The sequence below is a fragment of the Phasianus colchicus genome, chromosome 18 (genome assembly GCF_987193195.1).
Source record: "Phasianus colchicus chromosome 18, bPhaCol1.hap1.1, whole genome shotgun sequence".
Classification (NCBI taxonomy): Eukaryota; Metazoa; Chordata; class Aves; order Galliformes; family Phasianidae; genus Phasianus; species Phasianus colchicus.
In genome coordinates, this window is record NC_143453.1 from 4,791,471 (window position 1) to 4,815,023 (window position 23,553).

The 23,553-nt window shown below is 41.0% G+C and overlaps 1 protein-coding gene across 1 annotated transcript in view; it reads left to right on the top strand.

Moving 5' to 3' along the window:
* BCR (BCR activator of RhoGEF and GTPase) overlaps positions 1-23,553 on the top strand; it is a 98,548-nt gene that overhangs the window by 41,645 nt on the left and 33,350 nt on the right. Inside the window, exons 2-7 of the mRNA XM_031592300.2 lie at positions 5,789-5,973; positions 16,077-16,181; positions 16,694-16,879; positions 20,705-20,812; positions 22,336-22,396; positions 23,300-23,352. Coding sequence (XP_031448160.1) covers positions 5,789-5,973; positions 16,077-16,181; positions 16,694-16,879; positions 20,705-20,812; positions 22,336-22,396; positions 23,300-23,352 — 698 coding nt within the window. The remainder of the gene's footprint in view (positions 1-5,788; positions 5,974-16,076; positions 16,182-16,693; positions 16,880-20,704; positions 20,813-22,335; positions 22,397-23,299; positions 23,353-23,553) is intronic.

Genomic DNA, 23,553 nt, shown 5'->3' on the forward strand with positions numbered 1-23,553 from the left:
TTGCTCTGAATCTGTTTAGTGTCTTAGTGGAGCCTTTTATTCATCAATCCGAGAAGAATAAAGCCACAGGGATTTGACATGGCAAATCAGCTGCTTGCTTCCTCTCCCTCCTCCCCCTCTCCCCATACCTGGTTTTCATTCTGGGACAAGTTCCTGATATAGATGGACAGTATAATTGTTAGTGGATCTCAGCTTTGTGCTAAATGCACCGCTCCTGGTTTTGCAGATGATGATTCAGATGATGTCAAGAAAATGAGCAAAATGCTCAGTTTTCCATGGTTTAACATTTTTATACTTTAGAATGTGCTGCTGCAGTCCCTAGGCAACTGCATTCACAGCCCATCCACATAAATGTACTTCTACATGTGCTTAGCACTGGGAGTGAATCCCTGATCCTTTTCCAAGCAGCCTGGCCAGGGCCAGCACTAAGAAATACGATGACATGAACCTGCATTGTTTATCACCAAGCAAATAGTGGTATGTAAAAGCTGGAGCTAAGTTTGGGAGATCACATTAGTAATTTAAAGGTTACAAAACTGACCCATCAACCAAAAAAAAAAAAAACCCAACAAGGATTGCACAAGAGTTATTTGTCCCCAAACCAGCCATGTCTAGAATCCAGGAATTGACCAAACTTCTGCTTAAAGGAAACTCCATCAGTGCTTTGCTAATATATTGTTTTCAGCTGCTGTACAAGCTGTAGGTCTGCCTATCCTGTAACCACCATGCCTGTAACCTTTTAGTTGGGATTTCTGTGCCATGAACTGGATCAGAGAGCTGATCCAGCTTAGAAGGGAATTGTGGAAGACGTTTTTCTTTGAGCTGAGTTCTTTATCTGGGCCATAGCCACGTGTGGGGCTGTGTGTAACTGAGGGGATAAGAGAGAAAGGGTCATGCTGTGGTTTATGGTTTGGTGGTGGAAACCTTAGACCCTTCTTGCTGCCAAGACAGTGCATTATCAAGCTGTGGCCTTGCACATTCCTTGGTATAGAAATGCATGGTCAGAGAATGCAGACTGGTTTAACGCTCTTCTGCTGTGCAGCTGCAGGAATGTTTTTGGAGTGAGTATAGACACTGCAAACTTGTGCTAGCCTTGGTACCGTTTACAATGAAGCCACAGTGATGTGGGGCTTTGGCATAAACCGGCTTCCCCACCCCCTTCAGGATTCTCTGTATTTACTTAGGCAGGCAGGTCTGAGCTGCTGTGGCTTCGTCGCTCTTTTAGTGGGATTAGCTGGGGTACAGCTCGCTTGGAAGCTTCTCTGCATGCTGCTGTTAAGCCTCTCAAGCAGCTATGGATGTTGTGATGCTGTGAATGTATGACACTTGAGTCACTGTGTGGCCCTGGATTAGATGCAACTGGTCTTTTTAATTTGAAGTTAGTTTCTTTTTCTCTTCATGCTGGCAAGGTAGTTCTCTATCTTGGTCTCGTACTCTCAAAGAAAGCATGTGACACACAGCAGGAGAGGGGTAGGCAACAGGACAAGGCCACAGTGCTGCTCAGCAGTCACTGAGTACAAGGAAATTTGTAGCTAACTGCAGGTTTGTTAGATTGCTCTTCTCCCAGCCAGGAGAAATTTGATGCTGTGAGGGAGGGGAGTAGTTTAGAAGAGGTAAGGAACAGAAAAATAGAGGAAAGGAATGTTGAGTTTGAGTGCACCAAACTGAAATGAAGGTTTGGGGAGGTGGGGGGATGGAAGCAATAACTGAAGAAGAGGATTGTGGGGCAGGTTTATAAAGATTGGAACAAAGCAAGGCCAGGAGGGTTACTGTCATCAGAACCAAAAGGTGGAAGTAATCTTTCTTAGAATCATAGAATCACAAGGTTGGAAACGACCTGCAAGATCATCTAGTCCAACTGCCTTCCCATTCCTATTAGTACCACAAGCTACTAAACCAGATCTCATAGCTCCTCATCCAGGTGCCTCTTGAACACTGCCAGGGATGGTGACTCCACCACCTCCCTGGGCAGCCGTTGCAGTGCCTGACCACCCTCTGAGAGAAAAAGTTTCTCCTAATGTCCAACCTAAACCTCCTCTGGTACATTGCACATGATGATGTGCTGCTGCAGGAGTGGAGTAAGGGAATATCAGAGGGCCAGTGGCAGAAATAGCTGCTGTTTAGTGATGAGAGGGCACATTTTGGTCAGTCACAGCTGCCAGACTTTCTTATGAGGCTGGGGGACAGGGACTCTTACAAGCTGCCAAAAGAGAAAAGCTGCTGCTGAGGTGAGGGAAGCTTGAGCATTTTGTTGCTCACTGTCACCTGGCTAACAGAGGACAAGCCTCTGTAGGGTTAAATGGCCACATGGCTAAGCCAGGTCCCTGTGCCCAAAGCAACACTGGTGCTCTGCTCCCTGAAATTGCTTACATCTACAGGAGGGTCACCCAGAGCAGCTGGGAATGTCCAATGAGCTCCTGGCTCCAATCTCTTTGCTGTAGTCATTCTGCTGCCAGGTAGAGCCTGAACAGCCTGTGCAGAGTTGTGCCTGCCTGTAGGAGATCCAAATAACCTCGTTTCCCTAGCAACAGTGGTCCCTTTAATCACAGAGATGCGAGCCTACCTCTGTTATTAGTGTTAGGGCTTGCTCAGTGTATCTTGCTAGAGTAATACTTTGCTTCTGTTGGAATAAATGGCGGAATAAAAGCAGGAAGGTCTGTCTGCCTCAGAGATAATTAAAAATCTCCATAGGTGGATTTCAGTGCCCTATGAAACACTAATAGGAAGAAGAGGGATTATAACTGTTTCTAAGCTTTTTGAATGTGTTACAGATACTACACATACAGTTTTAAAGTTTTACATTCTGCATGGGGCTTTCTCTGCACATATCTTGTGGCAGTCTGTGAACTGATGGGCTGGCTCTTCATTCCTTGCTGAGAGGTCTTATTTTCATTTTCATGCATGGAGAGACAAAGTGAGTGATGCAAAGGTAAACTGAATCTTTATGCAGTGCTGGGAATAAATCTCTTCTTCCTAACCTAAGTCTTCCATCTTCCTTTCCTTTCAAATGATGATTTCCCTGTGTAGTAGGAGACAAAATGTGTTATGGAAATTAGAAATACAAAGCCTGCTTCTTAGTAGGAGAAAGTGAGGAAAGTGAAAATACTGTGATTCCCTGCAAGCCTTTCTGCTGATATATTCTACATGGAGTTTACTTCTCCATTAACAGAAAGGGAGCAAACTACACAATTGGGAAGCGAACACTGAGAGTGAAAGAAATATTCCTGCTTTCGTTTCTGCACAGCAAACAAGTCTTGTTACTGTATGTGTGCAGGAGAAACTGGTTTTAAATAGGAGTTTGAAGAAATTCTTCCTTGATCAAAGACATGAAGCTGACATAAACACCCCGTACTGATGTTCCTCTGTGGATAAAGCAAGTGTTAAATTGTCAGCAGAGTTTTTCAGGCTTCTTGGGTTAGAAAGCTGAAGGAGGGATAATTCAATGGAAATCAGGTATCTGCATTCCTCCAGTGAATTTGCCTGGTGTTACATTTTTATTTATTTATTTTTGAATGTGACATAAATACTGTAGAGGTGGAAGGAAGAAGGATGATTGTCTCCCACCTAAAATTCTAATTTTTGGAGTCAGAATGGTCCCTAAACATGTCTTGTGACACAGAAGACCAATCATCTTGTGCATGGTGGAGGTTATATCTGCTGATTTCTTTCTTTACCTCTTTGAGAATTGGAATGCAAAGGCTATGATATCTTCTCTTCTGTATTCTTTTAGCTAAAGGGCTCCTGACAATTCAAGCATGAGATTTGTGATTTGTTTGGCCTTGCTGATATGCGGGCATTATCCAACTTATCTAAAATCTCTTTTGTTTGTGACTGATCATCCTTACTTCAACACCTCTATTTCAAGCCTCCATTTACCAAATTAACCTAATAGGATGAGTTCTAAACAAATAAGAAAATCTGGGAAGTCTCTGACATCTCAATAAAAGTCACTCCAGCGAATATGTACTATTTCTTTTCTTTTTTTTCCTTCCTCTCCCATTCCCATTCCTGTGGTCTTGCACAATCTAAAAGTCCTTTGAGAAACGGAGGGCTTGAGCACAAGGTAATACCATGAGAGAGTGGGTGACATAAAACTCATTGAGCTTGTTAAAATAATATTGCCATGGTCACTCAGCAGCCTGAAGGCCACATATACAGCATATATTTAGCTGGGTGGTATTTGCTACAAATTGAGACAGAGGCTCACTTCTACAGTGAGTTTATTGTTGGGTTTTCGGTATATTGTTTGCATAAATTCCCTGGACCAGCTCTCCCTCCTGAATAAACCACATGGATCAAGTTTTATTCTGTTTCACACAAAGTTCACATCCTTTGCTGGAATGAGTCATGCTTTAACTGAGTTTACTGTGAAGGAGGAAAGTGGGCTTTAAAATGTTACTCCTCCACCCTGCCTTGGTGATGTATAACAGGATTATTAGTATGCTTGGCAGCTGCTGCTTATTATTTTTGCAGAACCTAGATATGTGAAAACAAGTAGAAACTAGTTCTACAAGTAAAGATTGAGTTCCAGTGTGAATTTAATGCAAATTTTTAAACTTTTTAAGACCAAAAACAAACAAAATCCTTGTTTATGGCTTTGTCCTCCATAAGGCTTGGCTGCTGCAGTAGAAGTGAATCTGGCTTGTCTGCCTTTAGTTATTCCTCAGTTTGGGGAGAAGAGTGACAGTCGATGACTTGTAGCTGAAAGCAGCAGAGAATTCTCCATGGCCTGGGCATGGCTATCACTGCTCACACTTCTGTACACTGACAGGTGAAAATGCATCACACGTGAAGTATCAGCAACATGCAGAGTTGCTCCCACCCTCCCTTGGGCATGATAGATGTGATTCTGTGGCACTGTGCAGGAAGCAAACGTTCATCCTCTGTGTGTATTTGTGCAGAGAGGTAAAAGACCTTTTAATTTATAGCACAGGGAGCTGTTCTGTTCAGTGTGTGTCCTCAATACAGGTTTTTGCAGAAACAGTCAAAAGATACCAGAATCAATTTTATTACTCATCTTTCCTGCAGAAATTCATTGATACCTCATAAAAATTCAAATGTGGTATAAAGAATCAAATTAAGCATTTTATTTTATTTTTACTTTTGTGGGGTACTGGAGAGAACGAGGGTGATTTATTTGCTTAGGGAATTAGAACTGAGGAAGGCAGCCAATAGAAAAAGGAGTCTTAGAGTTTTGTTTTTGGCAGCAGGCCTGTTCACTTGACATGTAAGACCTTTCTTTCCTAGTCCTCTTGTTCCTAGGTCTGAAGAGAATTACAGAATCATTGAATCATTTAGATTGTAAAAGACCTTCAAGATCATCAAGTCCAACTGTTCATTTTCTGAGCTATGCATTATTGATGATTGCTAACCTGTCAGGGACATCATCTGTTCATTTCCATGGAAAAATAAGAACAAAACAGAGGCTGTTACCCCAACCCACTACATTCATAGACCCAGACTGTGTAACTTGTATGGAACCTGTCTGAGTATTTATCTTAATGCTAATAGTTTTGAAGCAAAACTTGGAGGAAAGAGCTGTAATTTCATAAACACCAATGTTAGATATTAGAAAGGACTTTGTCTTTTATGACTTAAAATTATCAAAACGGTGACATGAGTTTAATTAAATTTATGCTTCCACTTGATCTATATTTAACTATCACTGATTCTGTGATTACTTATCAGTAAACTAAATAGCTGAGATATCAACAGTGCTGTGGTTGACCAGCCTGTTTCATATCCCGTTTGGCTCTGACCAGACAGATTTTTCTCCTGTGTTTTGCAGATGCTTCATTCAGTGGCACACCACCCAGCTATGCATATGATGCAGACCGTGCTGAAGAACAGAGGCGACATCATGATATGATGCCCTACATCGATGACTCACCATCATCTTCCCCCCATCTCAGTTCCAAGAGTCGAGGCAGCAGAGACACCCTATCTTCAGGGTCCCTGGAATCTACAAAATCAGTGAGTTCCTTTCCTGCCTTTTTGGGGTCAATAAAACCTTGTAAAGTTGGAAGGAGTAGACTGCTTTAAGGGGGGCTGCCAGAATGGTAAGAAAGACAGATTAGTTCATACAGTATCAGTCATGTACTACTATACTGTATATTTAATGTTAAGTTGAGACTTCTGACTGATGTTCAAGCTAAACTTCAGAAATAAATGTTCTGTGTATGATTTTTTTAACTCATTTTTTCACACTTTGAATTTTATTGAAGTAAAGGGATGCTTAAATGCTGCTAAGAGGTCTCTAAATACCAGATATTTTGGAAGAGGGGATTCTGGACCAAAACATCCTAAAGTATAGGTGCATTTAGGGGTCTGTGTTCATTGTGTGCATCTCTTTATGTGGGTTGTCATTGCCTTTCGCAAGGAAAATCAGTTTCAGGTACTTTGAAGGCTTTGATAAGGTATCTGGAATATACAGTCCATTTCTTTTGCCCAATGGAAGTGGAATAAGGAGAATTAACACTGTCAGCTCTAAACTGGAGTGACTTGTGTGGGAGATGGATGTTTATCATAAAAACTTTTCCTGTTTACTAAATGCATATCCATATAATGTCTTCAGAGCTTTTTATCTATCAGAATTGACTGAGTAGCTTGATTTGTGGTTTTTGTATGGCCATTCAGGCTATTTTGCACTATTTTTGCATCAGGGGCATGGCTATTGTTTAGAACTTGATGAATTTTTTTCTGTTGTTTATTGCATTTTTTATCTTGACATAGAATCTACCACTGCTTTGGTAAATAACTACAAACTGCTCTCTTTAGTCAGAAATCTCTTACATTTAACTTGATCTGTTTGCCTTTCAACTGTAGTTTGCCATTTTTATCCTTTTGCTTTCAAAATTGCAGAGCACTTCCATACCAAATTGGTGTTTCTTTGAAAATCTTCGTCATCTGCAGACTTTTGGTTTCCCCAATTCATTCATAAAAATACTTAGTAGCACAAAAACAACTCTTAGTTTCTTCCTACTATGTTTCTAAGACAGTGTAGCCAACCAGCTTTGAATTCTCAATTTGCAAATGACACTTTGAAGTCTGTCATTTGAGTTGTTTAATTTGTGTTGAGTTTGTATGGTTCTGTCCTATTAATTAGTGTCATGGGAGGAGATGATGGGTATTTTACAGGTATCAATATACGTGTAAATCAACACCTTTATCAGACAGTTTTATTTATTTTATATCAAAATGATTTCCAGAGTCTGACAAGTTCCACAAACCATTGCTATTGAGCACTCATTTTATCCATCCTTCTATCATTCTTTCTTGGTTAGTGTCACATCATACGTTTCCTTACTTCTTCCAGGATGAATGTTAGATTATAAAGACTACTTGAAAGTATTCTAGTTCTTCTCCTCAAGGTCTCTTAAAGCATTATCAAGTTCATATACTGTTGATTTATTGTATTTTATTTGAACATAGTGTATGGAATCTAGCTAGCTGCTTCTTCTTTAGCCTATTAACTCTGAGATGCTTTTTTTTTTTTCTAATTGCTCGGGATGAGAACTCCTGTGATATGGAAAAGCCTTTTGAATGAAGAAATGATCATTAATAATTTCAAAAGCTCCAAGAATATCTTGATATTGGCTTGAGATTTTCAGGTTATGTTTCTTAGATTAAAAGGAAAATGCAATTTGACATCATATGGCTGAGTCAAAGAACCCACTGTCACATTGTTCGTAGCTGGAGGCCTGGAAGAGAAACTGCCAAATGTTCCATCTTGGTCTTGATTTATTTGAATATCATCTCATAAGCATTTAAAAGTAGATAATTTAGTGTTCTCCTAACAATGCTAGAAGACTACCTTTTAAAAAGAATATTACTTATGAACAGCTGCTTTCTTCTCTCTGACTATAAAAAGATTCTTTGTTGTTTCCAAAAAATGGAGGGATACCGAAACAGATTAAAATTAAAATAATGAACCTCGACTGCTTCAGCTGATCGTGGCTGGAATTAGTCCACAACTGACAATGCTATCTATGAATGAAGGTTCACAACAAGGAGGAAGAAATTGGTTTATAAATGGTTATGCTATTTCCTAAACAAGTTAAACTTTGACACAAGTTGTTAGATGAGCTTTATTGTAATTATGTTTTCAGCTGTAGTGGAAAAGACATCAGTAACAAAATTAAGTGTCATATACTTTGCAGTGTATTAAAACCGTGTTGGATCAGAACCCTGAAATACCAGGATGCAAGTTTTTGTTTTTTGTTTTTTGTTTTTTTCCTCACTACACCTCATTAGCAGAAAACATGTTTGTGTGCTTGCTTTTATAGTAGTCCCTTGTTCTGTCTTCTTACGTGCCTGCAGTTATTTAGATTATCATGGCCAGAGTCTAGAAGTCAACAGCTACTGTATATAACAGCATGACAGTTGTGGTATATATACTGTTTTGTCGAAATATTAAATTTGTAAGGTTGTTTAAAAGTTAAAAAATGACTGACTGTGCAGTCCTGCCTTGTGCAATAGCCTTGAGTCTTTATAATTAATTTCAATTACACAATTATCCTATTTTTTTTTATAGTTTTCCTGTGTTATTTAGTGCATGTAGTAAATAATACTCACTGGATTCAGTATTTTATTGCTGTGTATGCGGGATGCTTTCAACTTAGTTCTGAGTACACAAGTACTCATTTCCTTTGGACATGACCATTAATTCCAAATACTATTGGAATGCTATGCAGGCTTTAATTATCCCTGCAGTGTTCCTGTGAGATAAGAAGATATCGTGTCCACTTATCACAGGTAATGAAGGCAGAGAGATTATAGGAAGTGCATCTGCTCATTTTGAGTCCTTAATGTGAGATGTCTGATGTTACACAAAACCAGCTTCCAACTTTTAATGTGTTCTTTACGTTCAAAGAGAAATTCCTTTAATTTCACTTGCAACCAAGGGCTAACAGCACTTCAGTCAGACACCCAGATGAAAAGCATGCAAACAATGATGTATTTTTTTTAATGTGATCATGACCAATTCATTTAGCATCACAGACTCAGCAGCATTCTGATGTTGTTCATTGGCCTTATTCGTCAGAACAGTCTTTCTTTTGGAGATCAGATCATTGATATTTGAACATTGAGGGCATTGTTCTTTGACATATTTTTATGTCAAAGGGATTTATATATATATATATTTTTACCAACTGACTAAATCCTTCTGTCTTCTGACAGAGGCTGTAGTGTTTGGTTGGATAGCGTGGCAGGCTGGCCTCCATTTGGTTACCTAGCCAACGTAGAGAAGATGCAGAGTGACAAAGCAGTGTCTTGTTCCTAAAGAAACCAAGAGGATACCTCCTGGACTACACGTGGAGGGGCTTTATGTTCCTCAACCTGGGAGGTGACAGACTCCCAGCACCTCATGTCCTTTGTTCCAGGAAGTGAGGGCCACAAGATGACTTCCAGAAGGTTGCTGTTGTCAATCTTTGTTACCTAGGATCTATTTTTCAATTCGCTCTTCTGCTTACATCATCTAAATAGACTAAAAGATGCTGACTGCTCTGCGTTCAAATTGTACAAATTCAACTGCATTTTATGTATTTCTATTTCACCTGCTTTGTGTCCATCACTTGAACATATGCTCCTATCCAAAGAGGGTGATGAGGGACACCAGCCTTAGTTTTATCTTTCATTGAAAGAGGATGTAAACAACGAGGGCATTTCTGATGTGCATCTCAACATCCCAACTCATCATTTTTGTAGTGAGGAGGCCTTAAAAGATGTTTGCATTGAGCAGTTCAGGTTGTACCCCTCTTCTGGCTCTTCCAGAATCTCATGCTGAGATGTGGAAGCATGTCTGGCATAAAGCCAGTGTTTCTGCCAAACTTTGTTGCTCTGAAGCAAACCTACAAGGGAAAGATGAAAAGGGAAGAAAAGGGAAAAATAAATATGAGTAGTTTGTTTATTTAACTTGAAAGTTATATGATTTTTTCCAAACAGTTAAACAATTATTATTGAACTTTCCAAAAATTCTGGAAACTTTTGGAAAACGTCAAACCGAATGTTTGCCAAATGAGACACAACTGGTAAGTCCAGAAGGTGTCAGACTGCGTAATGGGTAGTATTAATTCAGACTCTTAGAGCAGAAAGAGCAAGAATGTTTCTGTTCTATGCATAAAGTCAGACTAAGAGGTGAAGTGGAGAGCTATGTAGGGTAGGACAGAGGAAGACGATAGCACCTTTCTCTAGAGGAGAGTTTATTGCCTAGAGCTTGGGGTAGGTAGGTTGTTTGAGGCTAAAGGCACTGAGAGAGTATGGGAAGCTTTGGTCATGGGGATCCCTTGCTACTACTCGTGTGGGAAGAGATTAGAGCAATGGAGAGGGTAAAGGTGAGAAGACCTTTCAAAGATCTGCTTGCCAACAAAGACAGGCTCTAAGACATGGTTGGATTTAAGGGAATTGGGCTCTGGAGATGGGAGCAGGACAGTCTCCCACCTGAAAATGATAGCTGTCACTCTTCTAGAGGTTTAAGAGATGATTTTTTTTAATTGAATATATTTTTTACCAAAATGGTTTTCCAGTTTTTGTATGCACTGCTCTCTGAGAGGCAGGAATGCTGAAGCTGAGCAGCTAGTTCCTAGTAAGAACATGCTTAACACCTTGATTTTTTTGAATCAAAATTTAAAGTGCTTCAACAAAATTAAAATGCTGCTCCTCTGTATACTGTGAGATGTTAAATTGTTCTTTAATGAAAAGATAATAATACAAATATGTAGAGTCTATCTTTTGTTGTTTGCTCTGTTGTTTTCCAGTTAAGTCTAGCAGAGTGAAAAGGCTCTGGGTCCTCAGACCGTGGAGGGGAATGAAAACTGGCATGTCTATGTAAGCTTCCTGTCAGGACCTGTCTGGAGCAGAACAGTCAAATTTTGCTTCATCTGACTTTTTTTATTTGCAAAATACGAGGAATGTGTACTGTTTGTCCTTCTAAAGTTGAGTTCTGACAAACTGGGAAAGCACAGAAGGATGAGGGGCAGAAAAATTGACCTCTGAATCTACATTAATAAATGAGATCACTTGTCTTACAGCTCTTAGTACTTCTGTTGCTGGCTTTTCCTGTCCTCTCCAGCATTTCCAAATCCTCCTTCTTTCTCCCTCTTGATATTTGTTATTTATTTATTTATTTAAACTTAATGCCGCATTTTTCTCACTATCTCCAGCAGATGCAATTCTTTCTTCTCCAATTCTGTGTTGCTGGAGGGCTCTGCCTGGATGTACAGCCCTTCCTGAGGAGAGCTGGCACATCAATACTGATATTATAAAGAATGTTGGCTCCTGTCCCTGCTCCTTCCCCTGCAAGGAGCATGATTGGATTGATTGCAGAATTTGCCCTGCCTAATATCACCTAGACAATAGGACACCTCCAGGCTGCTTGGCAGATGCTTTCAAAGATATTTAAATTTTAAAGATTAAAACGAATGTTGTTTTTTTTCCTCTTTCATAGGGTGTTAGCTTGTCTGTGAGATTCTGAGCTGTCCTTACGGGAAACCTCTCCTTTGAACACGTTCATTGCACAACATGAACACACTGTACCAAAGGAAGGTCTTGAGAGTTAAAGTGCCTTTCATACGCCCACTTTGAAGCACTGGTTTTCTTTACAGAGCTGTTCTGGCAGCAACCAGTTGGCCAAATCTTACACGTGGTGGTTTCTAGATTCTTAATCTCTATTCTTTTAACATTTCCAATAAAGCAATTATTGCTGTTAATTTAAATAACAACCACAAACTTCTGAGCTCTTTAAAAAGAGTCGGGAAGAGCTGAACTTGTCTAATCCTTGGAGCTGGAGAATCTCAGGTTTGCTGTAATTGAATACAAGCAGTGCCAACCTGCTTAGTAAACTAGAGTACTTAGGCTGACAAGCTGTAAACACATTCAAAACAGCCATGGCTTCAGGCCAGCATATGCACGCTCTCTGGTATCTTTAATGCTACTATCCACTCTGACTGGCCTTGATTCAGGTTGCAGAATTTTATTTATGATTGTGATTGGTTTTTAAATCACTGGAATAGCAAGATGCACCACCCAGTTGAGAATGAAACAGTCAAACACTGTAGGTGTGAAATACCCATGAAACTTCCTTTACGTTATCTTCCATCTTCCCTCCCTATGTTATATATATGTATTAGTAATTCATTGAGGGTGGGAACAAAACACTGATTTCTAGCTTGTTTTGTTGAGAGCTGGCTGCTTCTTGGATGCTCACAGCTCCTACAGAGCACAGACAGGAATGCTGTGGCTGCTCCCCTAGTAGAGTTTTATAAAACAGATTTATTCTGGTCTAGCATTAGCTGGGATGGTTGGTGGCCCTGCGTGTGGCAGGGGGGTTGGAGATTCATGATCCTTGAGGTCCCTTCCAACCCTGGCACTTCTGTGATTCTGTGATTCCTAAACCTGTGGGTAGAGAGACAATCAAAAGGTGGAAGGCCCAGGGGGAAAGGCTAGAAATGGATCCTTGAGTCAAAAAGGTAGGGATAAAATCAGAACATGAAATACTAGTTAGACTTGTACTAGTCAAGAACAGGCTAACCAAGGCAGGTAGGAGGCGTGGGATGTACTGCTGACCACCTGGAATTCTCTGCTTGGTGGTCAGAGTTTGCCAGTATGGGCTGCTCCCACATCCTGCTGAGAACATCCCATCTGCACATAGGTATATTAATAGGTATATTTTCCCCAGCTAATGTGATCTTCTGGATGTAGTATCAGCTCCCTACTTTGCCACAAACTACTTGGAGATTTCAGACTGTTTCCTGTCAGGGAAGGAGTACCCAGGCTTGGCAGATCTCCCTGAACAGGTGTACGTCTGGGTGATGCCTCTTGGGCCCAGGATGTTCCCTTTCTTAACTGCTGTTCTGCCTGGAGCACAGACACAGAGCAGTCAGTGGGGCTTTGTGGTTTACAGGGTTGCTCTTTTTTCCCCTTCCTTCAGATATGGCCAAAGCAGAAATTACCCTTGGTGCTGGGTGCATCATCTTGTTGTGTGCTCTAAGGGAAGAGCAGAAGGACAGCGTTGCAATATCTTTGCTTGCTGATTGCTCTGACTTGTTTTGAATGTGCAGGTGAGCTTGTTTCCAATTCTGTAAGCAAGAAATATCGTGATACCAAATAATAAACTTGATTTTGGCACTAGCTGCTAGTGAATTTCTCAGTCATTGTGCAAGTTGCATGACAAGAATAACTTAAAAGCACCCTAAGGCTTTCCAGAAGTTCTAGCAGCAAGAGCAGCTCCTTGGTGCATCAGATGACATTGTCAGAAGAGGCCATGCCCAGCAGGAGGCTCATGTCGGGCTCTGCTTCTCAGGGAGAAATACAGAGTGGCAGCACAATGGAGACAGCAGCATGGTGTCCTGTTGATCCCTGACAGCAGCAGGAGATCATTTCTTCACATTTGAGGAAACTTTGTGTAAATTGAAGGTCGGAAACCTTGCAGTGTGCTCTGCGATTGTTGGATAAAATCCCCTGAGAGTTTCCTCAGCAACTGCTGCACCGTAGCTTAAAGCAGCTAGGCCCTGTTCAGGCTGGCTGGATCTGAGGCTGTCGTTTTGTAAGCATCATACTTGGAAAATGCTCCTATAAAAAGAGTTAGGACAATACTATGGGCTTCTCAATGTGACCTTGTGTTAATGGCCAGGAAGGAGAGCCTGTAGTGTGTCCTGGGAGATGTTTGTCTCCCTGAAAGCAAATGTCTTTGAGAGGAAATTAACATTCAGGCAGAAAGTGCTGTCTCTGTCAGCTGATGGTGCCCAGCAAGAACTGGCATATAAATTAAAGCTTTTATTTGTGAAGAGGAAAGCTGTTTTCAGTGCTATAATGAAAACTGTTGTGTCACAGTTGCGATGGGGAAGTTTGAATCATTTAAGCTGCTTGTTGTCGTGTGGTGCTCCTCACAGATGTTACAAACATACCCAGCTGGTTTTTAAGCCCCCACCTCCTCTAAGAGAGCCTGCTAGACATAATTATAGTGCTGTGTCAACACTGACCAGTTATTTCATCCTCAGCAGTGGGGACTTTGGAGCACTGTCAGTTGTTTTTTGATGCTTCTCTATGAAGCTGCATTTTTCTTTTGTAAACGTGCTAAGAAATCTTTGGAAACCCAAAGATTAGTGTTTGTCTTGCATCAGGGCTCCCAGGAGCTGCACGCAGGCAGCTAGATACCTCTTTAAATGAAAGAAATCTTTGCTAAACATCTTGGTGCTGTCTTTCTGGGTTACATGCATGTGCCATGCCTAACAGTGGTATCTGAGCAGCTATCCAGGTGCTACCAGTACAGAAACTTTCAGGATCAGTCATATCTGTTATGACTATCAGTTAAAGATTACTGTTTGAGCTGTAAGAAATGCCATAGAGATGCACAGAAATGCGTTGCAGTGTTTCTTTGTTCCTGTCACCATGTAGTCACTTTGTCACTGGGTGTTTTTCTTAAATCTTCTGCGTCTGAATGCTCAACCACGAGTTCCTGGTTTCTCTCAGATGCCCTTTCAAGGTTTTAAAAGGCAGCGTGGTTCTTAATGAACCTTGTTGAAAGGTGGGATACAAAGACAAATGTTTTCCATGTCCTACACGGTGTGCACGTACATTTTACTCTTATGCTTAGAACAGCTTCTGTCTGTCACTTTCCTTTAAGAGGTGTTAGCGGTATTTGACACCTCACAAAATTTTTATAAAGTAGTTGCTGCAAAGTCTTTTAGCCTAGAAAATAGCTTATGAAATATAAAGAAAGCATTCAAAAATCAGGGTGGTTATTGATGACACTGAGTCCAAAAATATCTGGGAGCGTGAGGATCCATTTCTTTCTTAGCACGGTGCGTGGGCTCCAGGTTGCACTTAATGTGATAGCTGCTGTAAGCTTACCTGTAACCAAGGTACCATCTCTCCATAATGAACCTCGTATATACATTTGCAAGGTTCAGAGCGTGGGACTCGAAGTAGAGCTATTGAAAATCAGCTGTAGACAGGCTCTGTGTTCAGTCAATAGAGTGGAACATACTGTTAATGTTTCCTAATCCTCATCCTGCTGAGATCAATAGCCAAAGATTCCTGTAGGTATTAACAGGAATAGGATGGAGTCCCTAACGTTCTACCCAAAGCCCTTAGAAGTATTTACCTATTTACTTTTTCAGATCTAACGGTTGTCTCTGCTCTTAGAGTCTTTTAACAACAATACAAGGATGCAAAAATAGGAATTTTTGTTTGTTTTTTAGGTAGTCATTCATAGAAATAAAAAGCTGAAAATGACATTCTGTAAAATGTGGTGCTGGTGGTGTGTCATTATTTATAACCTCCACTGTTTGGCTTTCCTTTTTTTTTTTTTCTTCAGAATTTATGGGGATACTCCATTTTGTCAGGTTGAATGTTTTTCAGTGATAATTGAAATGTAGAAAAGAAATTATTACTTCTCTTAAAACTTGATGATTAACATCGGTGTTTGCCCATGAATGTATTTATTCTTCTCTCTCTTTTTTCCCCAGTTGTTTTGGTTAAGAACTGCTTTATGGAATTCCAATAAGAAAACCAGCATGTGCGATCCAAGCAGTGCTGATTATTCAGTCTTTTAACTAAAAATAGAGCTTGTGCAAGCTGGCAGTGAAAATAACTTGGTGAATAGTAAAGAGTGGGAGAAAGAACAGCCATCTTAACAGCAATGTCAGGCTGTAACTGCTCTATATTCATGTGCATCTGTGTAGAAACAGGGAAAGTGATCCTGTCTGTGTAGAGAAACACATGGCTTTGGAACAAAATCATAGAGAATTCTCATGGGAAGAGAGACTGAACTGCACATAACCAAAGGTCCCTACAATTTGTTTAGAATAATAGATTTTTGAATTGTAAAGTTTGAAATTTTGATTTATGTGAAGAAACCCAGGCACCAAAGATAGATGACTAAAGCTAACATTTATAAATAAGTGCCATCATTTTCTGGTAAATAAAAATTTTCTTTGGTGTTTCTATGTCTGCTTCTAGAATCTTGACACTAAACATGAGTTGTTTTTTATCAGCCTTCTCCTTACCCCCTCCATTCTCATTCTCTCTCTCTCTTTTTTTTCTTCTCCTCTCCTCACTTAACAACTTCTTTATAGAGTGAGCCTGATCTGGAGAAAGGCCTGGAGATGAGAAAATGGGTCCTGTCAGGAATCCTGGCCAGTGAGGAAACCTATCTGAGCCACTTGGAGGCTCTGCTGCTGGTAAGCACTGCTACATTTCCAGCACCAGTACTTGCCTATTTGCTGCTACTTCCATCCAAAATTTCCCAGAACTTCACCTACCTTGATTGTCAGTTGCTCATGCAAAAGATTCCTGTTAGCCACTTCTCTAGTCGAGAGAAAGAAGCCAAAGGAAAGGACTGGATATGGCACAACCCAGGAGGTATTAATCTGATAGCATGCAGGAGCACTGTCAGTATTCAGTGCTAATTATTAGACACGCTTCTCTACAGTTGGATAGAGATTGAGGAAACTGAGTGCGAAGTGATTTTAATCATGCTATTAATATCCTGGGAAGATCCACATACCAGAGGTGGCTGATCTCCATGAGAGAATTAGCTGAAAGCTAATGCCTAGCTTTCAGCAGTTGTGTGAATGCAAATATCACTTATTAATAGGCTGTAATGCAACTCTTTGGAAGTATGTTTTGTAATGTGGCAAGGGTGAATGTACTTGGTTTGCATGGTAATGGTTTCCTTCATCTCTCATTTCAGCCTATGAAGCCTTTGAAAGCAGCTGCCACCACCTCTCAGCCTGTGCTGACTAGTCAGCAGATTGAGACAATATTCTTCAAAGTGCCTGAGCTCTATGAGATCCACAAAGAATTCTATGATGGACTCTTTCCCCGAGTGCAGCAGTGGAGTCACCAGCAACGTGTCGGAGACCTCTTCCAAAAGCTGGTGAGTTGGCTGCAGTCACCAAAGCTTCTCTTACCTCTCATTCATCTCACACGTGCTGCTACAGCTTCTTCTGGTGACTTTGCATGTACTGAAGGGATGGAAACCTGTGTCTGTGTGAATGACAGGTTTCTAGCTTTGCCTCACTGTGGAAAAAATGGCTCTCTCATTGCTGTTAATTACAGACTCCAACAAGCTATGATATTAATACAAATACAGTTTTACTGAAATGCTGAATCTCCAGGCTGTCTGCAGCATCATCAAACCATTTACTCTACAGGAAGACTGAGGAATGACAGTGTTTGTTCTCTCTCTCTCTCTTTTTTTTTTTTTTAAAGTCTTTTAACACCAAAAGATAAGTATTTTTCCTTATTGCTGAGCTCTCTCACATGTATTTCCCTTTTCTCTATGGTGCTTTGCATCTACAATTTTTTATGGTGATTGCCTTTAGCTTTGCTTTTCTAGCACTACAGTGACTTTGATATTCCCCCTGCAGCTGAGGTGATGCAGATGATACTGAGACTTCTCCAAGCAGCCTCAACAAAATTCTCAGGCCGAAGTCATGTAAAGCATATTCCTAAGGCTGATTTAAAATTGCTGAGTTTCTGAGTCAGATGAAAAATTGTTTGCATTCTAGGAGATTCCTTTGGCCTCTTTTGCCTCTCCCCTAGCGCATGCAGAGAGCAAAGGGATTAAAAGGGCTGTTTTTTCCTTTTCGAAAAGAAAAGAATCTCTGCATTCCTGAGGTGCCTCTGATTCTCAGGGTAGGAGTGACATTCCAGTGAGGGGTTTATTGGATGGGGAGTGCTCTTTACCAGGGTCACTCAATTGTTAGCAGCTGTGTAGCCCAGTACCAGCACCACTGCCTGTGGAGCAGGGGGAGAAGGGCCTGGAAGGGGATGTTTTCCATGCATGCTGACAGCTCAAGATGAAAATATGGGAAGCTGCATTTCACTGCCAGCATGTTTTAGCCAGAAGGGGTCAAGTTGATATGTTGGCCAGTAGCTTTACATGTGCAATTTAAGCATCTGGTTTAAGAAGACAAAACCAATTGCTTCTGGTTGCTGAAGCAAAGATATACATAGGTTGTTCTGAAAGTAATGCCTCCTGTTTATTTCCATGAAAGCTACTGCTTCGTATGCACTGCCGTGTCAGCTGCCTTACTGTCAGAATGCCCCTCTGCTCTCATCTATTGCACAGCAACAAGATGTAACAGAATACTGTTGGGAAGGTTCAACCTCTGCAGCTATTTAGGTCTTTGTTTAAGACCATTTCTTGCTGATGGTGGTTACAGGCCCTTCTGTGGCATTCCCATATTTATCTTCCTTTGATTCTTGGGAATTTGTAACAGAATCGGTGTGTTTTTTTTTTATTTTTATTAGTATTGGAAGCAAAGAAACAAATTGACCCAGTGCAGGCAACTGAGCTAGCTTAGTGGTTTTGGATTCTGATGGTTTGGTACAGAGTCAGTGGGAATTGTGAACTCTTTGCTGCATTAAGTAAAGCCCATCATTTTTGGCAGATGGGAGAGACAGCAAGATCACCAGGCATTAGAAGATATCTTTACAGGATATACATCAAATCTTTTGGAAAAGATTGTTTAGTTGTGGTTGCGTTACGCAATTTGTTGATAAAGGCTGGAATCCTTGCTATTATTCTGAGGTCTCTGTGAACATAAATTTTCTTGAACATCTTATAAAAAAAAAAGCAATGTGGATTGAAGTTAGTGTGTGTCACAAGTTCCAGAATTTCATGTGGTCTGGCACAAATTATCATCCATTTGCAATGCCAGTGGCTGTTATTCTACCTTTTTCACAGAATCACAGAATAGATACAGAGGTCAGAAGGGACCTCTGGAGGTCATCTGTTCCAGCCTCCCTGTTCAAGGAAGGCCGGCAAAGTCTCCCAGAGCAGACTGCCAAGGACTGTGTCTGAGAGGCTTTGGAATATCTCCAAGGATGGAGGCTGAACAACCTCTGTGGGCATCTTGTTCTGGTGCTCAGTCACCTGCACAGTAAAGAACTGCTTCCTGGTATTCAGGCAGAACCTCCTGTGTTCCAGTTAGTGCCCATTGCCTCTTGTCCTGTCGTTGAACGAGTTTTCCTGTTGAAGCAAAGGAAAGAGAAGGGAACATCAACAACAAAAATCATCAAGAATGTGGGAGTGAAATGGGCTTCTCGTGTTTCTGGAATATTTTGTACAATTTTTAGAAATAAATATTTAGCAAATATTCTATCTAATAGTTCTCAAGAATGGAAAACTTTTCACCAAAAACCAACTCATTTTACCAAAATTTATTAAGTTTTCACTATGCTCTTTTTAAATGAAAAAGGAAAAACTCAAACTAGCATGAAAATTTGGGGAGCATTATTGCTTTGATTGGAAGATCAGTTTTTAGTGGAAACAATGTTTTAATGACAGCATCTGTAGGGAAGAAAAACAAAGCTTCTGGAGCCTGTTCAGCAGTAGCAGGAAATGAAAGAGCCACACAATAATGGAGAAACTCTAAAGCTCTGCCTTGTCATCTGGCATCGTCCAAACCTGAGTGTCATGAGCCCTGACAATGAGCAGTAATTCTGACAGCTACTTCTTCAGGGATTTGTGCCCCACTGGCAGCTGGGGCTGGGTCACCTCTGGCAAACTGGGCACAGTCTCTTTCAGCTTCAGTCATAAGCATGTTTTATGGCATGAGAGTTTAGAGCAGTACCTAGTCTTTCAGTAAAACTTGCCATAGAGAAGAGTCTCAGTTAGCTAAAGCTAACATTTGGTGCAGCAAATGTTCTCCAGACAGTGCCTTTTTCTCATCCATCATCTCTTGCATAAAGCTTCAGAGAGAATGGAGAACACTGGTTATGGGAGAGCCAGAGAGGAAAAGAGCACTGTCTGTGAGAAAGTTCACTGCTCTGCCTCCTGTACCTCTTGGCCAGAGGGGAGCTGTAGAAGTGATAGGGTAAATGTAAGCTTTTCTGGTAACAAGCTTCTTTTAAATGGAGTCTTTTACAGCACCCCACCTATTGGCTCACTACTGACCACACATTTGAAAGCACACTCAAGCTGCTGAGGTGTTTACAGCACAGCCTGTGCTGCTCCACAACATAAAGACTGCTCTGCGATCCAGACAAGCTTGGAAGCTACCCAGGGATTTCCTGAGCTGGATCTTTTGTTCTCTGGCACAAATATGGCTGCAGTTAATAAGTCAGAAAATGGGATCAGTGCGAGGGCTCAGTGATGATAATGGCTCATTACTGGACTCTGTTCCATCTTCACCTGGACCTAAGTGCTGCAGTCACTGCCTTCACAAACAGATTGTGCTGGATTTCTTCTACATTTTCAGCATCTTCTGTCTTTATAACAACGTTTACTGATGCATGTATAGTTTAATATCTGGGCTTGTTTTAGTGTGACCAGCATGTGTGCAAAAGCCCCAGCTAGTAGCTTACTGGGGTCGCATTTGTGCTGTTTGGCTGAATCATTCCTGTCTGATTCATATTTTGTGGCAAACATCCAGCAGTTCCAGTTACATCAATGAGCTAAAATATTAATAGATATTAATCTGGCAGTTCAGAAGGGAAAAATAGATGGCAATAATAAAGATGTGTCATCCTCACAGGCCAGTAAGTGAATCTGTTCAGGATATTTGGAGTTGGGTGTATGGAAGACCTGCCCTGGTTAAGCTTTTATCAGGTTAGAGATGTCTTTCTGGGCCTGCTCAGTATTCCCCGTGATTCTTTGTTGTGAAGGAACATGACCTGATTATTAGATACTCAATCTGGCCATTCCAAACTCGTCTTCCTCAGCATTTATTTGATTTTGTTTTGCTTCCTGCAGGCCAGCCAGCTGGGAGTGTACCGGGCCTTTGTGGATAACTATGAAGTTGCCATGGAGACAGCAGAGAAATGCTGCCAAGCCAATGCTCAGTTTGCTGAAATCTCTGAGGTAATGTCACGGTATTCAGACACATGAGCCATCTGAATCTGACTAATACCCTGCAGTGTCACTTATCTATTCTCCAGCAATCTTTGCAGCCCTGACTTCTGGAGGAGTTATGAGCTCCCTTAGACTCATTGCTTCAGCTTGCATTCTTACAATGATTTATATTTTGCTAATAGAGGTTATCCTATAGACTGCCTTTATATGCTGTCCCTACCCAGAAAATCTTGTCATAACAACTGACATTCCTGTGAGCTTTTCAGCTCTGTGCCACCTGCATGCATTTCTAGAGGGAAAGTTGTTATTTGAGCATCTCAAATATTGATCTTCCTAATGATGATGCTGACTGGATGTAAAAAAGCCATCTTTGATGGCTTGCATTATGTCTATCAGTGGAATTGCAGGCTTCCCTGGTATGGAGAAGAGGAGACAAAATTCTGTTTAAAATGGCAAGTGCATTAAGTGTAATCTAGACTATTTGCCAGCTGCTCTGATTTCCTCTAAGAGGAGTACTTTGTGTCAAAATATTTTGAAGACTTTTTACAGGCTTCCCAGGCCACCAGCTTTGCCTACAGTGCATGTGGTCTCCTTCACTGTTTGCATTGCAGTGATCATATCTTGAAGAACTCAGTTGCCAAGAAAACGTGAACTTCATATCTGTATCCTTAAAAACAAGCAAATAAATAATCAGAGCTGAATAATACTGATGGTGTTTATTGCTCTGAAAAAGCTATTGAGTACATTCAATATTGCACGCCCCTTTTAGATTTTTATGATAAAGAGGTAAAATGGAGCATTCCCTCTGTGAGACTAGGGAAGCAAGTCTTGCCTGTTGGGATCTGATGTACTAATCAACAGAGTGCAAGTTCTTCTATTTTCTCTTAACTGAGGGTTTCCATTGGGTTCTGATCCTTTGTCTGACCACTTCTTTGCTCCTGTGGTGTCAGCTTATTAGCAGAGTACTTCCTCTGTGCTTCCTTTTCTCTCAGTACTGAAATGCATTCCACAGAGTTTCCCATTTATTATCAGTAGCAAAAAAGAAAAGTCACAGGCATTGTTCCTTTTTTGTTGCGAAAGACAGCTGACTTCTCCAAGGTCACCAAGCTCTGGGCATAGATAAGTATAATCAGGGGGTGCTAAATCCCAATCCTGTACTTTATTTGTTGGTGGTGTGTACATGCTATGACAATGGCTGCATTGTTGTGGACATGCCTTTCTCTTGCAGGTGATTAAAAAATCTGCCATCCCTATGTTGCTGTAGGTGGTTCCCTCTTTTGTTGCTTCTCTACTGATGTGAACTCCTAAGAAATCTGATCATTATTTGAGATGTGTAGGTGCCTTTGTCACGGCAATAGTGAAATTATCAAGAAAACAAGCATATTTTTTTCCTTCATTGATTTGAACTGTGACAGGGCTGTCCTCCAGTCATTCTTTGGCCCTTCTTTGGAGGAGCAGATAGTCTCTTACGTTCCCATGTGATATTTCAAGGTGATTGACTGTCTGCTACGTGGGTTTTCTTTTTCTTTTAGAATCTAAAGGCTAGAAGCACAAAGGAATCTAAAGATCAGACGACGAAAAATTCCTTGGAAAGTGAGTGATCCATGCAGAGGATACTGGTTTGTCAGGACTGTGTGGGGGCTGTTGCCAAGCCTCCACTCTCACTTCTTCTTTTTAAATGTTGGAAGGTTGTGGAGTCTCTGTTGGCTTTACATGGAAAATCAGTTCCTTTTTGCTAAGTAGTAGAGCTTCTGCATAGTAAATTGCATGCATGCATGGGTGATCTCCTGCCCAGCTTAAACCTGATGAGTCCCTTTGGGCATAACCAGGCTAACCAAAGGACTGCTGTGTTCTTAAGAAAGCACCTACTACCCAATGGCCCAATGTTAGCACAAACATCAGCCTAGAAGTAATTGCTCTATTTTTTTGCCTTCTCTAGAGAGCTTGGTCAAGCTCAGTTCTCATTGTGCTTGCCTTAGTAGAAGATAAGCTATGTTATATGAAGCTTCCATAATGATTAATGTAAAAGCCAATCCCCTTCCTTTTTTGGCCTATTATCAGGGTGTTTGGAAACACTCAACAGTGTCATGCTGAACTCCAGAAGGAGGGATGCACTGCCAACCTTTCAGGGACCTCCTTGGCAACTTTAAGAGTGCAAGGCCTGATTCTGACCTATGGGACCAGGCAGGTTGCCAGGAAATTGTTGCAAGCGTGCCATGCTATTTGCAGTCGTTCTGTACCACCTTGTGTGCTCCTCATCCACTGTGTGACAGAGTATGCTCACAAGTGGGTATTTGTTTGCTGTAGAGCATGTTTATTTCCTCTGTGTGTTCATGTGTACTGGCTGTGTAGCACGTTAACCTTGGAGAAGAGTTTCTAGTACCTCATCAGTTAATAAACCTGTGCCTGTACGCTCACTGGCATTGGACAAGTTGTTCTGTAAGGGCTGCATTTAGGTACCTCTTTTTTATGTTCCTGCTGTGTTTTTTTTCACAGCTCTGCTATACAAGCCAGTGGATCGAGTGACTCGCAGCACACTTGTACTGCATGTAAGTATCTGAAGGGTAGCTTTCCAACTTTTCTCCTATTTCCTATTTTCTTTTCCCCTCATGTTTCCCACTGAGCTGCAGGACTGCAAAAATTAAGCTGCTATGCTGCATAGGAGCCTTTTCTGTTTACACTGAGGAGAGGGAGCCCATGGTACCCTAGTAGCTCCCCAGTGATGTTACAAAGTGCAAAGTTGTCATTCT